This window comes from Asparagus officinalis, chromosome 6, assembly GCF_001876935.1.
Source record: "Asparagus officinalis chromosome 6, Aspof.V1, whole genome shotgun sequence".
Lineage (NCBI taxonomy): Eukaryota > Viridiplantae > Streptophyta > Magnoliopsida > Asparagales > Asparagaceae > Asparagus > Asparagus officinalis.
The window spans coordinates 29332826-29352338 of NC_033799.1; the positions used below are offsets into that span (position 1 = coordinate 29332826).

The 19513-nt window shown below is 39.5% G+C and overlaps 1 protein-coding gene across 1 annotated transcript; it reads left to right on the top strand.

The window, feature by feature from the left end:
* On the top strand, nucleotides 12943–13572 carry LOC109845985. The gene has a single exon (XM_020415211.1). It carries the CDS (start codon nucleotides 12943–12945, stop codon nucleotides 13570–13572), a length of 630 nt encoding a protein of 209 aa, XP_020270800.1.

Below are 19513 nucleotides of genomic sequence, written 5' to 3' on the forward strand. Positions count from 1 at the left end.
GACTCAAGACACATGACCATCATATTCTATTACATCAACTTCTCCCGGTTGCGTTGCGACATGCTGATAAGGAACTCGCAATGGTGGTAATAGAATTCTATGGTTTCTTCAAGCAACTGTGCTCTAAGGTGATTGATGTTAGGGAGTTTGAAGAATTAGAGAGACATGTTGCTAATACACTTGTAGGTGTAAATTTTGATCTCCTGAAAACAGGAAACTTCATTTGTATTGATAAGAATGGCTTATTATAAACTAATAATCAAATGTTTACAACAGAAGCGGAGAGAATGCCCTCCTTGTTTAACGTGGGTTCTTCGGTGGCGATAGGACGCCTCGCTCGGTGCTCGTGCCGAGTCTGCTTCCCTTGGACGATCCGATCGAAGTTACTGCCGGAGCTTCAGTTCTCAAATGAGGGAGCCTTTGGCAAAAGTCCAGGTTCAACCTTTGGGAGATTAGCCAGCAGAATATGCAACGGCCAATCCCCCCTTCATGCCGGCTGAAGATGGGTTTTAATAGGTAAGGGATGGCATGGGTCATCCCTTGATTCGTGGGATTTGACCACTAATAGAGGTGAGGGAGCCAGTCGCCCTAGCTGTGGGATGTGACCACTCAGGGGGTCCTGTCAGCCACCCTAGCTGTGGGATGTGACCACTTAGGGGGTCCTGTCAGCCACCCTATTCTTGCTAGGTGAGGAGCGCCATGCTTTCTCCCTTGATTTGTGGGATTTGACCACTGATGTAACTATTCCCATACTCCAAGTGGGCAGTTAACAGTGAGCTGGCGAGTCTGCATCTTGGGTCTGCAGGCGAGCTTGGGACTGCAGGCAGACTTGGGTCTACAGGCGAGCTTGCAGGCGAACTGGGTCTGCAGGCAGACTTGGGTCTGCAGGCAGACTTGGGTCTGCAGGTGAGCTGGGTCTGTAGGCGAGCTCAGGTGTGCAGGCAAAATTGGGTCTTGATCGTGCAGGCGAAATTCGAGCTGCAGGCGAGCTCCTGAGCATGGATCGAAGAATAGGCCGTAACTTTCAAACTGTAAGTCGGAATTGGACGAATTATATATGAAAATCGTCTATCTCGATGAGACGGAGCCATCCGAACCAAGCAAAAGGCTTTGGTTCACTTCCTCCATTTCGCCAAATTCCTTACGGTTTGGGAGATATCTGTGTTTTCCCCTTTTTATCAGTGTTTTCCCCCTTTTGCTATTTCGGGCGAGGTTTTAGCAGTTTTGTTCTGAACTTCTCTGATAAGGATTTAAAGGCAATTTTTATTGCCTACAACACTGTGTAAAATGGAAATACTATTTCCACCCTCATTCTTCACGGTCATGGTGCATCTCATAATACATTTAGCATACGAAGCCCGCATCGTAGGACCAGTTCAATATCGCTGGATGTATCCCGTGGAGAGGTATTTTTATTATAATATTCATTTAATATTTGTCAAATTACGTTTCTCAGTTCCATTTTGTCACAAATCATGAAACTATATGCTTGTAGGTATTTGGGTTTTATGAAACAACTAATGCATAATCGTGCACGTCCTGAAGGGTCGATTGCAGAGAACTACATAAGTGACGAGAGTTTGAATTTTATCTCTCGTTACTTGCGGGGCGTGGAGCAAGGCTAAACCGTCCCCAACGAATAATTGACGGTACATTCTACAATGATCGTAGGGAGGATACTAGATTCCCCAAAATAGAGCTAGATCAAGCCCACACATATATCCTGAGTAATGATACTACATTTAACATACACACGGCGTAAGTATTTAACTGTTTGAATCAGATTATATCACCTCACAATAATTATCTCTATTTAATCGTTATAAATGCTTCTTGTCTAGGCTTCACATCCGATATGTCCAGACTACTCTTAAATGCAGAACAAAAAATAAGAGAGTTATGGACACACACTCTAGACAATTCACTGTATGGCTGAAGGGTGAAGTAAGATCTTTTTACATTTCTGATTCGTATATCAAATATATGTGTCTGCCACCAGATATGTAAACTATTTGCTTCTTTTCTTAAAGGTTGACAAACGGATTACGAATGGTGTTAACCTGTCTGAGAAAGTTTGTTTATATGCCAGAGGTCCTTCTAATGTGGTTAAGCATTATGGAGGCTACTGTGTCAACGACTTTAGGTTTAACACCGTCGGTCTCGAAGAGAGACGACAAACGCAAAACAACGGTGTGTTCTGCTCCTTCTCGCAACTGTCATACACTAGTTCAAAAGATCTAAATCCGATACAAGGGGAAATCTATTGCTACGGTCAGGTAGAAGACATCGTGGAGATTTTCTATGGGATTAATAAGGAAGTCAGTCATGTGATGTTTAAGGTTTGTTGGTATGAACAGAAAAAGGCGAAGGATGACTACGGTTACACAATCGTTAATCTTAACAAGGAAATACATCAGTCTGAAAAATACATGTTAGCTTCTCACGCCAAACAGTGCTTTTATGTCAAAGATATAATGAAAAATAACGAATGAGTTATCCTTAAGAATCCGCCTAGAGCCTACATTCATGAAGCCGTGTCTGACGAAGATCACGATGAGGAGGTTATCTTGGCCGACGAAATAGCCGAGGAGTTTTCATTGACACAAAATAATAATCTGGACAATAAAATTGCACTAGCACGCCCTGATGTACCTGCGATTATATGTGAGCCAAGGCGTAAAGGTAAAAAACATGTCCGCAGCGGAGTCGATAAAACTATAAGAACAGTCTTTTCATCGGCACGCACACGGTCGCAGGCTATCCGCACACGGTCACAGAGTAGAGCCTCAACATCATCATAATAATGTAATACTAGCTTATGAATTAAAAAGAACATTCATTGTATTATATTATTGGCTTTATATTATCTGTTTGACGGGTTATCATGTATCACGATATGTCATGTATTATATTATTGCCTTTATATTATCTGTTTGATTAGACATCATGTACACGCGATTCTGTTGTCATGTGCTATTTTATTAATTATTTGCATTATATGCTTTTATTGGATATTCATTATGTTTTCAAAGTATAGATGACAAAAGGATTACGTAAGAAAGCGCTTGAGAGACTTTTTGGTAGACATTCTGGAGGCGACGCACATGCCTTTACGTCAGGTATTTTTATTTATTTGTTATATCTGTACATTTCTATAAACTATTAACGTGAGCCTAATATTTTTTTTTAACATTTATTACACAGGACGAGGAGATGCTACACATGACTCGCAGCCACAGGACACATCACGCGGAGATGCTCCACATGACGTGGAGACACAGGCTGATCCTACACAGCATGCTGAGATACCACCGCCACCGCATGCAAATGTATTGGAGGAGAGGAGATTTGAGCCGTATAGCACAGCTCTAGAAGCTGCAGCACTACCGCCAGATTCTATTACGGATCAACGAGTCCACGGTCCGGCCAAGGTGAAGGGGGATTAGGATTCTTATCATGCTTTGCGCCCTATCGCGCAGCATAGGTACGAACAAGCAAAGCATAGATGCTTCGAACTGAAAGGTATGAATAGATTTTTATAGTTTATCGGTTATTATTTTAAATTTTAATAGCAAATATGGATTGATTCATTGTTTCATCCGGTTTGTTGTTTCGCAGGTACCGGGCGACCTCCTAGGCGCGGCCGCAATGCTACCAAGGAAACGAACCTCATCCCTGATATTCATCGGAGAGCCGTGATCTGATGGGAAAACAGAGTGCCTGTCGGGACATTTGCCAATGCTTTCAACAATTTTCTCGCCACGATAGCCAGGAGACATGACTTCTTCAATATTTTTTTGACGTGGAAGTCCCAACGGATTGATGCGCTGGTGGCTTGTTGGAGATATATATGTGTGAATCATTTATTTTAATTTTTATCATTATTAGTTATTAGTTTATTATTATGTTTAATACACTGATTTGTATCTATTTTTTCTTTATATGCTGAAGCGATTTTTCTTTCTTGACGATAATATTTGTGCCTGAACTTATTGCTTCACGCAAATTAATTTATCGTTCAAGAGATGGTGGTTTGAGGTGAAGAAAAGATATTTTCTGCAAATAACGGAAGATTGGGAGCGATACTGGCATATTGACGAGCGTGTGGATGGAGTAGATTTTTTTTTCACTTTGCGATTATTAGGACACGGCTGAAATTCAGGTATTATTGAAGTATATATTTTTAATTGAGAGTTTGAATTTCTATATTGTTTTGATTTGACATTGTTTTGTAGGCTCAAGCTGAAATAGCAAGGAGGAACCGCAACGCGCCCCGCAGTTACGAGCATCACAGGGGCTCCAGGTCCTTCAACCAGCATTATCATCAATTAGAGCTTGAGGTATATAATATTAGCTTTTAAGTTGTCAAGTTGAGTATAATTTAAGGGTTATGGGTTAATGATATATTTGAATAAAATAGGGAAGGGGAGATCTCGGACATTTTACAGATCGTATTCTGATTTCCTGGAGCCCGAATTACGCCGATGAAGAGAAGAAAGCAAAGAATAAGGATTTGGCTGTAAGCAGCAGTTCATTTATATATTCAATTTCATATCAATGCATCATTAGTAAGTCGACTTGCCCGGGTTGTTTTCATTTATATATTCAATTTCATATCAATGCATCATTAGTAAGTCGACTTGCCCGGGTTGTTTTGATATATCACAGGAGAAATTACATGCCAAGCATTAGTAAGTCGACTTGCCCGGGTTGTTTTGATATATCACAGGAGAAATTACATGCCAAGGTACAGGAGTAAATGACTCAGTCTCAGGTCTGTTCTAACACTCCTGCCCAGCTAAGTAGAGAGGAGGAGGACTCCACCATCGAGATAGTCATTGGACCCAGTAGGAAGAACAGATACTGGTGGAGAGGATCCGAGCAGAGGCCGCACGAGTCTAGTAGCACCTACGAGTCTGCAGCACCACCAGGAACACCAGGAAGCAGTTCATATCAAGACTCGATGGAGCAGCGGTTAAAAGCGATTGAAGATTGGCAGTTGCAGCAAACATCATTTTAGTGGATTGCAGAGGAAGAACGGAGGCGCCGGGAGCAGAGAGAATTGGAGTTCACACAATTCATGTCGACTCTGCCTCAGGAGGCTCAGGAGGCATATATGAGACGTTTTATGTCGGATCAGGTAATATATATACTTTGCTTTTTTTAATTAAATGAATTAAATATATATTCTTAGTTAGTTATGAATTTTTTTCATGACTAAATGATATCATACACACTGATACACACTGATATAAACTGTTACACACAAACCCTAACTCTAACCCTAACACAAAGCCCAAAATATATACTTATAATGTTTTTATGTGATGGTGGTGTTGATGGTGCATGCGTGCGTAGTGTTGGTGGTATTGGTTGGTGGGTTGGTTGGTTGGTTGTGGGGTTGTGTTGTGGTGGTTGTTATGTGATTGGTTTGTAGGGGGTTTGGTCGTGGTAGGGGGAGGAATGGGGATTGGGTGTTGATGGTGGTGATGGTAGTGGGGATTTGTGTTGTTGTTGTTGTTGTGTGATTTTGTTGTGTTGTGTTGCGTTGCGTTGTGGTGTGGTGTGGTGTTGTGTTGTGTTGTGTAGTGTAGTGTTGTGTTGTGTTGTGTTGTGTTGTGTTGTGTAGTGTAGTGTTGTGTGTTGTTGTGTTGTGGTATTGTGGTGTTGTGTTGTGATGTTGTTTTGTATTGTGTTGTATTGTGTTGTGTTGTTGTGTTATGGTGTTGGAGGAATTATATTTATATTTGCACTCTTATTAACGGTTACACACCCTTGTTAACGTTTGATTTATATTTGCAGGCCGAGACTTCTTCACAAGGTGCAGCCGAGGGTAGTCATAATGCAGCTGGTGTTGAGGATGAGGATTATGATGATGATCAGGAGGATTGATTGTAATTAATTAAACTTTGAAAACAATTTCTTGTGTTGTAAAAACAATATTTATTATGTACCTGTCGGGAAACTTTTATTTGTTTTTATTGAAATAAATGTGTGATATATGCGTGAGATTGAATATTATACTGCTGATTGAACAGGTTTTTTGTGAGATTGAATATTATACTGCTGATTGAACAGGTTTTTTAAAATTATTATCGATATTGTACAGGGTTTTTTTAATTTTCAAAATATTTTTAAAAAAATAAATGACTATTTTTAGCGACAGATTTTCCGTTGCTAAATATGTATTTAGCTACGGATTTTCCGTCGCTAAATACATCTTTAGCGACGGAAAACGTGCACAAAAAAAAATTAATGACAACAATTCCGTCCCTAAATAGGTATTTAGCGACGTATTTTCTGTTGCTAAATACCAATTTAGCTACGGATTTTCCGTTGCTAAATACCTAATTAGCGACGGAAAACGTGTACAAAAAAATTAATGATGCCAGATCCGTCGGTAAAAACAGTATTAGCGATGGAAATGCGTCGCTAATGTTTTTTTATTTTTTTTAATTTTTAAATGGCGACGAATTTTTCGTCGCTAATACCCCGTCGCTGTATTTTAGCGACGAAAATTCTGTCGCTAATACTATTTTTAGGTACCCTGAATGTAGCGTCAAAATTTTAGCGACGGAATTTCACTTTTTCCGTCGCTAAAACCTTTAGCGACGGAATTCTCACTTTTAGCGACGGAAATGTCCATCACTAAAAGGTGAAAATCTAGCAGTGCATGGTGTCGCAGAGACTTGAACCAGCACATGTCTAAAATCCAGCGATCATAAGATCAAACTCATCTGTGGTAGTTTTCACTTTGAACCACACTTTCCTTTGCCTTTGCACATTTATGACCCTGTGCTAGTCCTGGTTTCTGCTAGGGCTCTAGGTATCTTTCCACAAGACACCATAGGAGACGGCCAAATCTCCACCCAGGCATAGGTGAGTTCTTTAGGCATGTTTCCTATCAAACATCCCGCATCCGAAATACTTTGAACTCATTAAGGCTTAACAGTCAACCCCTTTACATGATAGGATTATCGGTGAGTCCTTTAGGCATGTTACCTATCCAACATCCCACATCCGAAATGCTTTGGACCCATTAAGGCTTAAGAGCCAACCTCTTTACATGATAGGATTTCACTTGTAAATCTTACTTGGCTTTTGAACCAATCATCTTGTCATTAGTAGCGTAAGCTTTGAACTAATAACTTGACGAAATGGTAAGTATTTGTAAAACTTACTAAACTTTACAAATCTTACTTGACTTTTGAACCAGTTATCTTTATTATTAGTAGCATAAGATTTGAACTAATAATTGGATGAACATGGTAAGTATTTGTAAGACTCACAAAACTTTGAGACCCATTGCAGCAGACGTCCTTTCGACTATGTCATTTTTTAGACCTTTAGTTAAAGGATCAGCCACATTCTCTGAAGACCGAACGTCAATCACCGAGATGACTCCTTGGCAAATGAGTTCTCTCAAATAGCCATGCTTCAGACGAATGGTCCGCTTCTTTTCATTGAACAACGAGTTCGCTGCGACAGCACTCGTTGCCTGATTATCACAATAGATTATAATTGCGCCTTGCAATTCTATCAATGGAAGGTCTCGGAGAATACAACTGAGCCACTCAGCTTCATCTCCTGCAGCACAGAGTACGAAGAACTCAGATTCTATCAATGACTGTGCAATCATAGTTTGATTTTTAGATTTCCACGAGACGGCAGCTCCGCCCATGGTGAAGAGAAAACCTCCAGTAGATCTGCACTCATATGGTTCTAAGCACCAGCTCGCATCTGAATAGCCTTCGATTATAGCCGGATATCCAGTGTAGAATAGGCCCAGACCTGTAGTTCCTTTCAAGTATCTCATCAATCTCTGGACAGCATCCCAATGAAGCTTTCCAGGATTACTTGTAAACCTACTAAGCATCCTACAGCAAATGCTATATATGTCCTTGTGTAGCTCATCGCGTACATAAGACTTCCAATTATCTTTGAGTACCTTAGCTGCTCCACTGGTCTTCTAGTGTTCGGTCGAAGCTTCTTGTTGTAATCATACGGCACTAACAGTTCTGACAGGTCGTAGTAGCCATACTTCCTTAGCATGCTCTCGACATAATAAGATTGGGACAATCCAATACCTTCTTCAGAGTATATGATTTTGATTCCGAGAATCACGTCCGCATATCCAAGGTCCTTCATGCTGAACTGAGCTGATAGAAATTTCTTGGTAGATATTACTATCTCCAAATCACTCCTGACGATGAGCATATTATCCACATAGAGGCAGATAACCATCATCTTCCCTTCAGCGACCTTGATGTATAGGCACTTGTCAGACTCACTGACTTGATACTCATTGTTGCGAACAACCCCATCGAACTTCTCATGCCAGAGTTTTGGTGCCTGCTTAAGTCCATATAGAGACTTAATAAGTTTACAAACTTTACCAGCTGGAGCATCAAGTCCTTCTGGTTTCTCCATATAGATCTCTTCTGTGAGGTCTCCATTGAGAAAGGCAGTCTTCACATTCGTCTGATGTATGACGAACCTTTTCATCGCCGCCCATGCGATAAGCACTCTGATGGTAGTGATACTACAAATTGGTGCATAGATGTTAAAGAAATCTATTCCTTCTCTCTGAGAGAATCCTTTCGCCACCAGTCTTGCTTTGTACTTCTCAATAGTATCATCAGGACGAAGCTTCTTCTTGAAGATTACTTACAACTGATAGGCCTAGCACCTTCAGGTACATCCACCAGCTCTCACGTGTGATTTTGGATTAATGAATTCATCTCATCATCTATAGCTTCTTTCCATAGAAGAACGTCTGTTGACTGCATTGCTTCTTGGAAAGTCTGTGGGTCTCCTTCCACATTATAGGTGATGAAATTATCTCCAAAATCTTTCTGTCTTCTGACACGCTTGAAAGATGGTTCAGTAACTCCTTCATCATCGACATTTTTAGTTTCTCGCGAAACTAGCTCCTCTGGTGCGTCTGACATACTAGCATTCTCTTCTATATCATTGAGCAATAATCCTTTATCTTTGATAAACTTATCCTCAAAGAGTTCTGCATCTCGAGCTTCAATGATGGAGTTGGTTCCAAGATCAAGGAACCTGCAAGCATCACTATCTTCAGCAAAGCCAAGAAACACACATCTGTTTGCCTTTGATCCGAGTTTAGGCCTTCTGATATCTGGAACTCAAACATTTGCGAGACACCCCCATACTTTGAAACTATCCAAAGGATCTGGATATCCTAACCATAACTGATGAGGAGTACTATTAGTTTTGGAATAGGGTACTCTGTTCAGAATCCAGTTTGCCATCAGCAAAACCTCTCCCCAATAGCATGTAGGTAGACCGGATGTGATTAGCATCGAATTCACCATCTCGGTTAATGTGCGATTCTTCCTTTCTGCAATTCCATTAGATTGCGGAGAATACGGAGCAGTGGTTTCAGCAATGATTCCATGCTCCTTGAAATATGCCTCCGACTCCTTAGATCGATACTCTCCTCCTCTGTCACTCCTGAGTCTTTTCACCTAAAGTCCAAGTTGCTTCTCCACTCGAGTCCGAAACTCGACGAACTTGCTGAAAGCTTCATCTTTAGATTTTAGCAGGTAGACATGGTAGAAGCGAGAGTGGTCATCAATGAAAGTGATGAAGTACTTCATGCCGCCTCGAGTGACGAAGCTCTTGAAATCACAAGTATCTGAGTGAATCAGATCCAATAAGTTGGTGCTCCTTGTGACACTTGGAAATGGCTTCCTTATCAGCTTCGCTTACGCACATACTTCACACTTATCAGGTTTGTTACCCCCACATTTCGGAAGTAACCCTAACTTCTTCATGATAAACAACTTTCTATAATTTACATGTCCTAGCCTATTATGCCATAATACAGAGGAGTAAGCAGAAGATGATACTTCATTTACAACTGAGTTGGGTACAATAGTATTGATCTTATACATGCTATCAATATGATATGCATTGCCAAAATATATTTTTTTAAAAGATAACACAGACTTTCCTCCTTGGAAATCTAGCCTCATACCAGCGTCACACAGCAGGCTTCCAGAGACTATGTTTTTAGCAATTAAGGGAACATGTTTCACATCCTTCAATGTGAGAGTCTTCCCTAAAGAAAGAGTCAGCACCACAGTCCCAGTTCTAAGAACAGGAACCACAGAACGATCAGCCATTGATACATTCTCTTTGGCAGCAACATAGGAAGTGAACAAATCTCTATTGGAACAGACATGACAGGTAGCACCTGTATCTAACCACCAACCAGAGACTTTGCTGGGAGTTGTCACCTGAAAGAGCATAGCCACACCATTATCAATTTGATTAACATTGTGTTTTGTTCCCTTCTTTGGTGCTTTGCAGTCTTTGGCAAAATGCCCTATCTTTCTTCTGAACATTCAGGTTCTTCGGATTATGATTCTTCTTTTTGTTAAAAGATTTCTTTTTCTTAGAAGAATTTGTACCCTTCTCAGAGTTAGTTGCCACCATGTTAGTAGACGCCTTCTGCTTAGCTAGGAGCTCATTCTTTGTGCGAGTTCAAATCTCGTCCTCGATCCGAATAAACCTCTTCAAATCAGACAGAGTCGACTGTCTTTTCCTTCTTCGAATGTCCGTGGAGAACGACATCCAAAATGGAGGAAGCTTGTTGACAATTGCACCAGAAATGAAGGTTTGACAAAGACTGATCTTTTCATCCTTCAGCTTCATAACAAGTTTTTCGAGTTCTTTGACTTGAGGCAAAACCTCAGTGTCATCTTCAAACTTGAAGTCCAGAAATTTATCAATGAGGTGAGACTTGGAAAGCTTCTCCTCATCCTTGTATTGCTCCTCCAGAGCATTCCAGATTTCCTTTGCGGATGGCTTGTTGGTATAAGCATCTGCCAGATGATCAGCCAGACAGTTAAAGAGATAACTACTACAGAAATGATCATCTTTATCCCAAGAGGCTTCAGACTCTGAGTCTTCTTCAAAGTCAGGTTTCTCCTCAGAAACCACATAGTAGATTTTTAGGAGTTGCATCCCAAAAATCACTTTTCGATGCGTTAAAGTTAGATCCATCAAAGTTTTCTAACTTGAGACAGTCCACTCCAAGAGTCCTCGCATGATCCATTAGTAGATCAGAAATATTGCTTTAATATTGTTGGAAATTATGGTTAAATCTGGAATTGAATAGTAAAGGATGATGTGCTGTTATTTTAAATTTTTTAGTTAACTGCTGTGTGTTTGTGAAACACTATGCTTAAAGCAATATTTGGCCTACTCCGGTGTAAGGATCCCAAGGCCAAACTGCTTCTAGGAACAGCAGTATAGTACTCTGGTGTGCACCAACCCAGTATTGTTAAGATCTTCTCGATCTTTAAGACCTTTCGATCAAGGCAAAAGATCTCCTCGATCTCAGAACCTTACGGTTCAAAACCTTTCAGTTTAAGACAAGTTCCTGTAGGCACAAGTTTCTGCAGCAACAGCACAACAGCAATAACGTCGGGATCGACGTTCGTATTCCAGCACGTGACGTTCGTGTTCCACGGTCGAGAGAGGATTTTCAACTCATAACGTTCGTGTTCCACGCTCGCGAGAGGATTTCCAGCAGCAACCAAGAGCTGCCCAAGGGCGCTATTTATAGGCCTCTAAGGCCAGCTCAAGAGTCACTAGTAATTAATGTGACCGTTACAATTCTTAATGACAATTAAGATTATAACATCAATGCATTAAATTGCTCTTAATGTTGTTGTAACTGCTGCATTCATTAACTCCTGAATACGAGACAATCAATGGATGCGATGCCACGAAACGCGAGGGTCACATCTCAACAAATCAGACGAACCTCGTTTGACAAATGAACATCGTCAAACAGGCGAACCTCGTATGACGGACGAACCTCGTCGAACGAGCGAACATAGTCAAACAGGCAAACCTCGTATGACAGACGAACCTCGTCAACAAGCGAACCTCGTATGACAGACGAACCTCGTCGAACGAACGAACATCGTCAAATAGGCGAACCTCGTATGATAGACGAACCTCGTCGAACGAGCGAACCTTGTCAAACTACGAGAACGCTAGGGTCACCCTCGTGCGAATACGTAGCTCATCCACATGCTGCGAAGCAGCTTGCGAGGCAACCTTTGTGGCGCCACCTCGCCCTGATGCCTCCGTGCGAAGTGTAAAGTACGCCTAACAAAGCGCCACTTAGCGCCTCAGCCCGATTAGCTCCAATTCCCCGACCTACGACCCACTAGAACTTATGAGGGATTAATTCAAATAAAACACTTCTCGACTTGCCGTTGACAAGCCTCGAACAAGGGACCTTTTGAAATACTAAAACATAAACTTTCCACTAGGCTACTAAGCATTTATGAAAAGTACTTGTAGTTAATATATATAGTTTGAAAACTCATTTTGGAAAGCAGTTTTGACCAAAAAATCCAACAATTTGAACTTTGATCTATTTTTTATTCAAAGAGAACCAACATTTTATAATTAATGTTGGGATGGATGTGTTGAAAAGTAAACTTGATTTTGGATCAAGTTTAATTATTGGATCAATGATCCAATTATCACTTGTTGGGCCAAAACCCAATACTTGATCCAAGTTCTAGAGTTTTCTCTAGAAATATCTAAATATCTCCACCTCCTTAAAATGTTCTAGAAAATTATAGAGAATGAATATCTAGATATTTCTCTAGATAATTGTAATATAAAATTTTAGATATTATGCTAGAACTCTCTAGATTTAGGATTAAAATATTCTAGATATTTTGTACTTTGGAGGCTATAAATACCTCCCCTTCCCTCTCATTTGTAATCAAGAAGTTCCAAGTTGTTCTAAGGTGTTCAAAAGAAATAAAAATCTTCTTCTTCCTAAATTTTCTATTGTCTCCCGAATTCTTAAACACTTTCTCCATCACCTCCAAATATTTCTTCCCAACAAAGTGGTATCAGAGCTAGAAGATTCCCTTAAAGATGGCGAGTAACGGTGTTCCCTTTCAAGTTCCGATGCTCACAAAGAGCAACTATGACAATTGGAGTCTAAGAATGACGGCTATCCTAGGAGCACATGACGTGTGGGAGATAGTCGAGAAAGGCTTCATTGAACCGGAGAATGATGGTAGTCTATCTCAAACTCAAAAGGATAGTTTGAGAGACTCAAGGAAGAGAGACAAGAAGGATCTCTGTCTAATCTATCAAGGTCTAGATAAAGATACATTTGAGAAGGTCGCGGGAGCAAAGACGGCCAAAGAAGCATGGGAGAAGCTTCGAACTTCTTACGAGGGAGCAGATCAAGTCAAGAAGGTACGTCTTCAAACTCTAAGAGGAGAATTTGAAGCGTTGCAAATGAAGGAAGGTGAACTCGTCTCCGATTACTTCTCAAGAGTTTTAACGGTTACTAATAACCTAAAGAGAAATGGCGAGAAGTTAGATGAGGTGAGAATCATGGAGAAGGTTCTTAGATCGTTGGATCCAAAATTCGAGCATATTGTCACTGTCATTGAAGAAACAAAGGATTTGGAGGCTATGACGATGGAGCAACTTCTTGGGTCGTTACAAGCTTATGAAGAAAAGAAGAAGAAGAAGGAAGATATTGCAGAATAAGTACTCAAGATACGGATTGATCAAACTAAAGAAGAAAGCGAACGAAGTTATCAAAGATGAGGTGGCGGTCAAGTCCGAGGACGAGGTCGTGGATATGGAAATGGACGAGGTTGGAGGCCTCATGATGACAACACCAACCAAAGAGGAGAAAGCTCATCAAGAGGTCGTGGGAGAGGAAATCAAAAACCAAGGTACGATAAGTCAAGCGTTAAATGCTATAATTGTGGAAAGTTTGGACACTATGCTTCCGAATGCAAAGCTCCGAACAATAATAGAGTTGAAGAGAAGTCCAATTATGTTGAAGAAAGAAGCCAAGAAGATGATATGCTATTGATGGATTACAAGAAAGATGAACAAGATGAGGTTCACAAGTGGTACCTCGATAGCGGTGCAAGCAATCACATGTGCAAGAAAGATGAACAAGATGAGGTTCACAAGTGGTACCTCGATAGCGGTGCAAGCAATCACATGTGCGGAAAAAGAAGCATGTTCGTGGAGCTTGATAAATCGGTGAAAGGAAATGTGGCTTTGGGAGATGAATCGAAGATGGAGGTGAAAGGTAAAGGAAATATTCTCATCCGATTGAAGAATGAAGATCATCAATTTATTTCCAACGTTTACTATATCCCAAGCATGAAGACCAATATATTGAGCCTTGGACAACTCTTAGAGAAAGGTTATGATATTCGATTAAAGGATAATAAGACAACTCTTAGAGAAAGGTTATGATATTCGATTAAAGGATAATAACCTTTCTATAAGAGACCAAGAAAATAATCTCATTACCAAGGTGCCGATGTCAAAGAATAGAATGTTTGTTCTTAACATTCAAAATGACATCGCACAATATCTCAAGATGTGCTACAAGGAGGAGTCCTGGCTTTGGCATCTTCGATTCGGGCATCTCAACTTTGGAGGATTAGATCTACTTTCTAAAAAGGAGATGGTGAGAGGATTGCCTTGCATCAACCATCCAAATCAAGTGTGTGAAGGGTGTCTACTTGGAACGCAATTCAAAATGAGCTTTCCAAAGGAGTCAGACACAAGAGCGCGGAAGCCATTGGAACTCAGACATACAGATGTATGTGGCCCGATCAAACCAAGATCACTCGGTAAAAGTAACTACTTTCTTCTCTTTATCAAGATCACTCGGTAAAAGTAACTACTTTCTTCTCTTTATTGATGATTTTTCAAGAAAAACATGGGTTTACTTTTTGAAGGAAAAATCTTTCTTCTCTTTATTGATGATTTTTCAAGAAAAACATGGGTTTACTTTTTGAAGGAAAAATCAGAAGTGATTAAAAACTTCAAAAAGTTCAAAGCCCATGTCGAGAAGGAAAGTGGCCTTGTGATCAAAGCCATGAGATCCGACCGTGGAGGAGAATTCACATCCAAGGAATTTGAGAAGTATTGTGAAGATAACGGTATTCGAAGATAATTGACGGTGCCGAGGTCCCCTCAACAAAATGGAGTTACGGAAAGGAAGAACCGGACAATCCTTGAAATGGCGAGGAGCATGCTCAAAAGTAAGAAACTACCAAAAGAATTGTGGGCAGAAGCAGTTGCATGCGCGGTTTATCTATCAAATCGATCTCCAACAAGAAGTGTTTTGAGAAAAATACCACAAGAAGCTTGGAGCGGAAGGAAGCCCGGTGTTTCTCATCTAAGAGTCTTTGGAAGCCTTGCTCACGCTCATGTACCGGACGAGAAGCGGAGCAAACTAGATGACAAAAGTGAGAAGTACATCTTCATTGGTTACGATGCCAACTCCAAAGGCTACAAGCTCTACAATCCTGATACAAAGAAGACAATCATCAGTCGAAATGTCATCTTTGATGAAAAAGGAGAATGGGATTGGAGATCAAATGATGAAGACTACAACTTCTTTCCACATGTTGAAGAAGATGAATTGGAGCAACCAAGAGAGGAGCCTGTTACCCCTACCAACTTCACCAACAACAAGCTCTCAAGAAGATGAAAGTTCGAGCGAAAGGACTCCACGTTTCAGAAGTCTGCAAGAACTTTACGAGGTAACTGAAAATCAAGACAATCTTACTTTATTTTGTCTATTTGCGGATTGCGAGCCCATGAATTTCGAAGAAGCTATGAAGAAGAAGACATGGAGAAATGCAATGGATGAAGAGATCAAGGCGATACAAAAGAATGAGACATGGGAGTTAGCTTCACTTCCAAATGCGATACAAAAGAATGAGACATGGGAGTTAGCTTCACTTCCAAATGGGCATAAGGCGATCGGTGTGAAGTAGGTGTACAAAGCAAAGAAGAACTCTAAAGGAGAAGTTGAAAGATACAAGGCAAGATTGGTGGAAAAAGGTTATAGTCAAAGAGCGGGAATCGACTATGACAAGGTATTCGCTCTTGTTGCTCGTCTAGAAATTGTTAGATTAATCATTTCATTGGCAGCTCAAAAAAATTAGAGGATACATCAAATGGATGTCAAATCAGCCTTCTTAAATGGAGATCTTGAAGAAGAAGTTTACATTGAGCAACCACAAGGCTACATAATCAAGGGAGAAGAAGACAAAGTCTTGAGGTTAAAGAAGGCGCTTTATGGATTAAAACAAGCACCAAGAGCTTGGAATACTCGAATTGATAAGTACTTCAAGGAGAAAAGTTTCATCAAGTGTCCATATGAGCATGCACTCTATATAAAAACTCAAAACAATGATATATTGATTGCATGCTTGTATGTAGATGACTTGATATTCACAAGCAACAATCCAAGTATGTTCGAGGAATTCAAGATGGAGATGACGAAGGAGTTCGAGATGACCGATATTGGATTGATGTCTTACTACCTTGGAATTGAAGTGAGACAAGAAGATAATGGAATTTTCATTACTCAAGAAGGCTATGCTAAAGAGGTTCTTAAGAAGTTCAAGATGGATGACTCGAATCCAGTAAGCACGCCAATGGAATGTGGAGCCAAATTGTCAAAGCAAGAAGAAGGAGAGAGTGTAGATCCAACACTATTTAAGAGCTTGGTTGGAAGCCTACGCTACTTAACGTGCACAAGACCTGACATCCTATATGCAGTCGGAGTTGTGAGCCGATACATGGAGCATCCAACAACAACTCATTTCAAGGCAGCTAAAAGGATACTTCGCTATATCAAAGGTACCATAAACTTTGGCTTGTATTACTCTGTTTCTGACGATTACAAGCTTGTTGGATTTAGCGATAGCGACTGGGGTGGAGACGTAGATGACCGAAAAAGCACAAGCGGATTCGTGTTCTTCATTGGAGATACAGCTTTCACATGGATGTCAAAGAAGCAACCAATTGTCATCCTTTCTACTTGTGAAGCAGAGTATGTAGCGGCTACTTCATGTGTTTGCCATGCTGTTTGGTTACGGAACCTATTAAAGGAGTTGAGTTTGCCACAAAAGGAGTCAACGAAGATCTTAGTGGATAATAAGTCAGCAATAGCTTTGGCGAAGAACCCAGTCTTCCATGATCGAAGTAAGCACATTGACACTCGTTATCACTACATTAGAGAGTGTGTTACCAAGAGGGACGTTCAATTGGAGTACGTGAAGACGAATGATCAAGTAGCTGATATCTTCACCAAGCCTCTCAAGCGCGAAGATTTTATCAAGATGAGGAGTTTGCTTGGAGTAGCAAAATCAAGTTTAAGAGGGGGTGTTGAAAAGTAAACTTGATTTTGGATCAAGTTTAATTATTGGATCAATGATCCAATTATCACTTGTTGGGCCAAAACCCAATACTTGATCCAAGTTCTAGAGTTTTCTCTAGAAATATCTAAACATCTCCACCTCCTTAAAATGTTCTAGAAAATTATAGAGAATGAATATCTAGATATTTCTCTAGATAATTGTAATATAAAATTCTAGATATTATGCTAGAACTCTCTAGATTTATGATTAAAATATTCTAGATATTTTGTACTTTGGAGGCTATAAATACCTCCCATTCCCTCTCATTTGTAATCAAGAAGTTCCAAGTTGTTCTAAGGTGTTCAAAAGAAATAAAAATCTTCTTCTTCCTAAATTTTCTATTGTCTCCCGAATTCTTAAACACTTTCTCCATCACCTCCAAATATTTCTTCCCAACAGGATGTTTATGTTCTGTATAACGGTAGTTGGTGCAATTTTTAGGTTTTGTTCTAAGTTTAGCCATTAATACAATTTTTATGTTCTGTATAACGGTAGTTGGTGCAATTTTTAGGTTTTGTTCTAAGTTTAGCCATTAATACAATTTGTAATTTATATGCAGTATATTATCCACTGTTCAATATAAATGCAAATTTCCTAACTTGGGCCATCCATACGATTATAAATGTAGTTCATAACGCTCAAACAAATTACAAATTTATTTTGTGCAATGAATTATCACCTTTCTGTTTAGGAATTGGTTGAATTGACCTGCATATTTGAAATCAACAAAAGAATTTCTAGTGTTATTTTTTCCACTTCATTTACAAAGTTTTGCCATCTGTGAATAAATAACATCATAGATATTCTCTCAGTGTAGTGAAGTGCAAATAGTAGAAACAAGACTCGAGATATTTTGTTTTCTTAATCTATTTCGTCAGAGGAAAAAAATGTAAGAGTTTTATAACTTGGCTTGGTTTTGGACTGAAGTTAGCCTCTATTGCATCAGAGAAGCCAAACCAACCAGAGATTCCTCTGGTCTTCTAAATTAATCTGAAAGAAGAAGAAAATAAACTCGCGTAATTAATCTTATATTCGTCTTGATTGGGTAGATGCCTATTTGGTTGAATGAGGACATTAAGTACAACCAGCGACGTATACATCATGTAGGGGCTGCGAGAATGACCTGAAATAAACAAAGTCTACCACAAAAGCTAATTTAATGAGCCCTTATTTGTCAGCATGGCATCAAATTGTGACGTATTCCCGATACAATAATTTGATAAGCTCGATAGAAATACTAGCTAGATATTTCAATATAAGCTTTACTTACGCATATATTTCTCTCTTTGCTGTACTCAACATTCAAATAGGTTCATATAACTCAAAGTCCTCTACCAAATCGAAATTGGTCTAGTGAGCTAAACTAATCTTGTCCATGTATAAGGACCTCAAACAATAAACATCAAAATTCCTATCCGTCTTAGTTCATACCATTTATGCTAAAAAAGTTTAAATCACAGAAAATTGACTTCTCTCTTTATTGAATCTTATATATCGCAATTTATTATGATAATGATCTTTGAAGTACAACCTGATTTATTTAACACAGAATCCGTATAACCCAAAATTTCTATAAGAGTCATGATTTTAAATGCAGTTAATAATTTTCTCCCACTTACCTTTATTAGAGGAGAAAAATGAAATCACATAATCCAAAAGCGGGTACCCGAATTTGTTCTCAATTATAAGATTCCTCCTTGTATATATGGAGCCTTGCTAGTTTTATATCACATTGTCCAGCAATTCTCTTTACACACACACACACGTGTGTGTGCGTGTGTATCACAATATGTTATGAAAATGATGTATTAAATTAAGTACAATCTGACTGACATGCATAGAATCCATATTACTTGAAAATAAAACTCATCTGATTATTTTTTGTCATCACTTTTCCCTGTAATATTCAATATCTCTTCTTAAACCCCTATTTGTACACGCAGATTGGAAACCTCTTAACCTTGACCTATATTGCCACCCATTTGTATTATCCTAAGTTATGGTACAGTTGTGAGATGCCTCCTTGTATGTAGTGATCCAACTTAACAATTTTCAATTATATTATCTCCCCCCCTCCTCTGTTCTGGTCTTCTATAAATTCCCCACCTTCTTTCTCCTATTGCATGCTCTCCTAACAATATTATCATAGATATGGCTCCCTTGTTATTCTTAATTATTACCTTCCTTGTGGTGAGAAAATTTAAATTAAACAAATTAAATCAATTATCTGTTTAACTTCAATT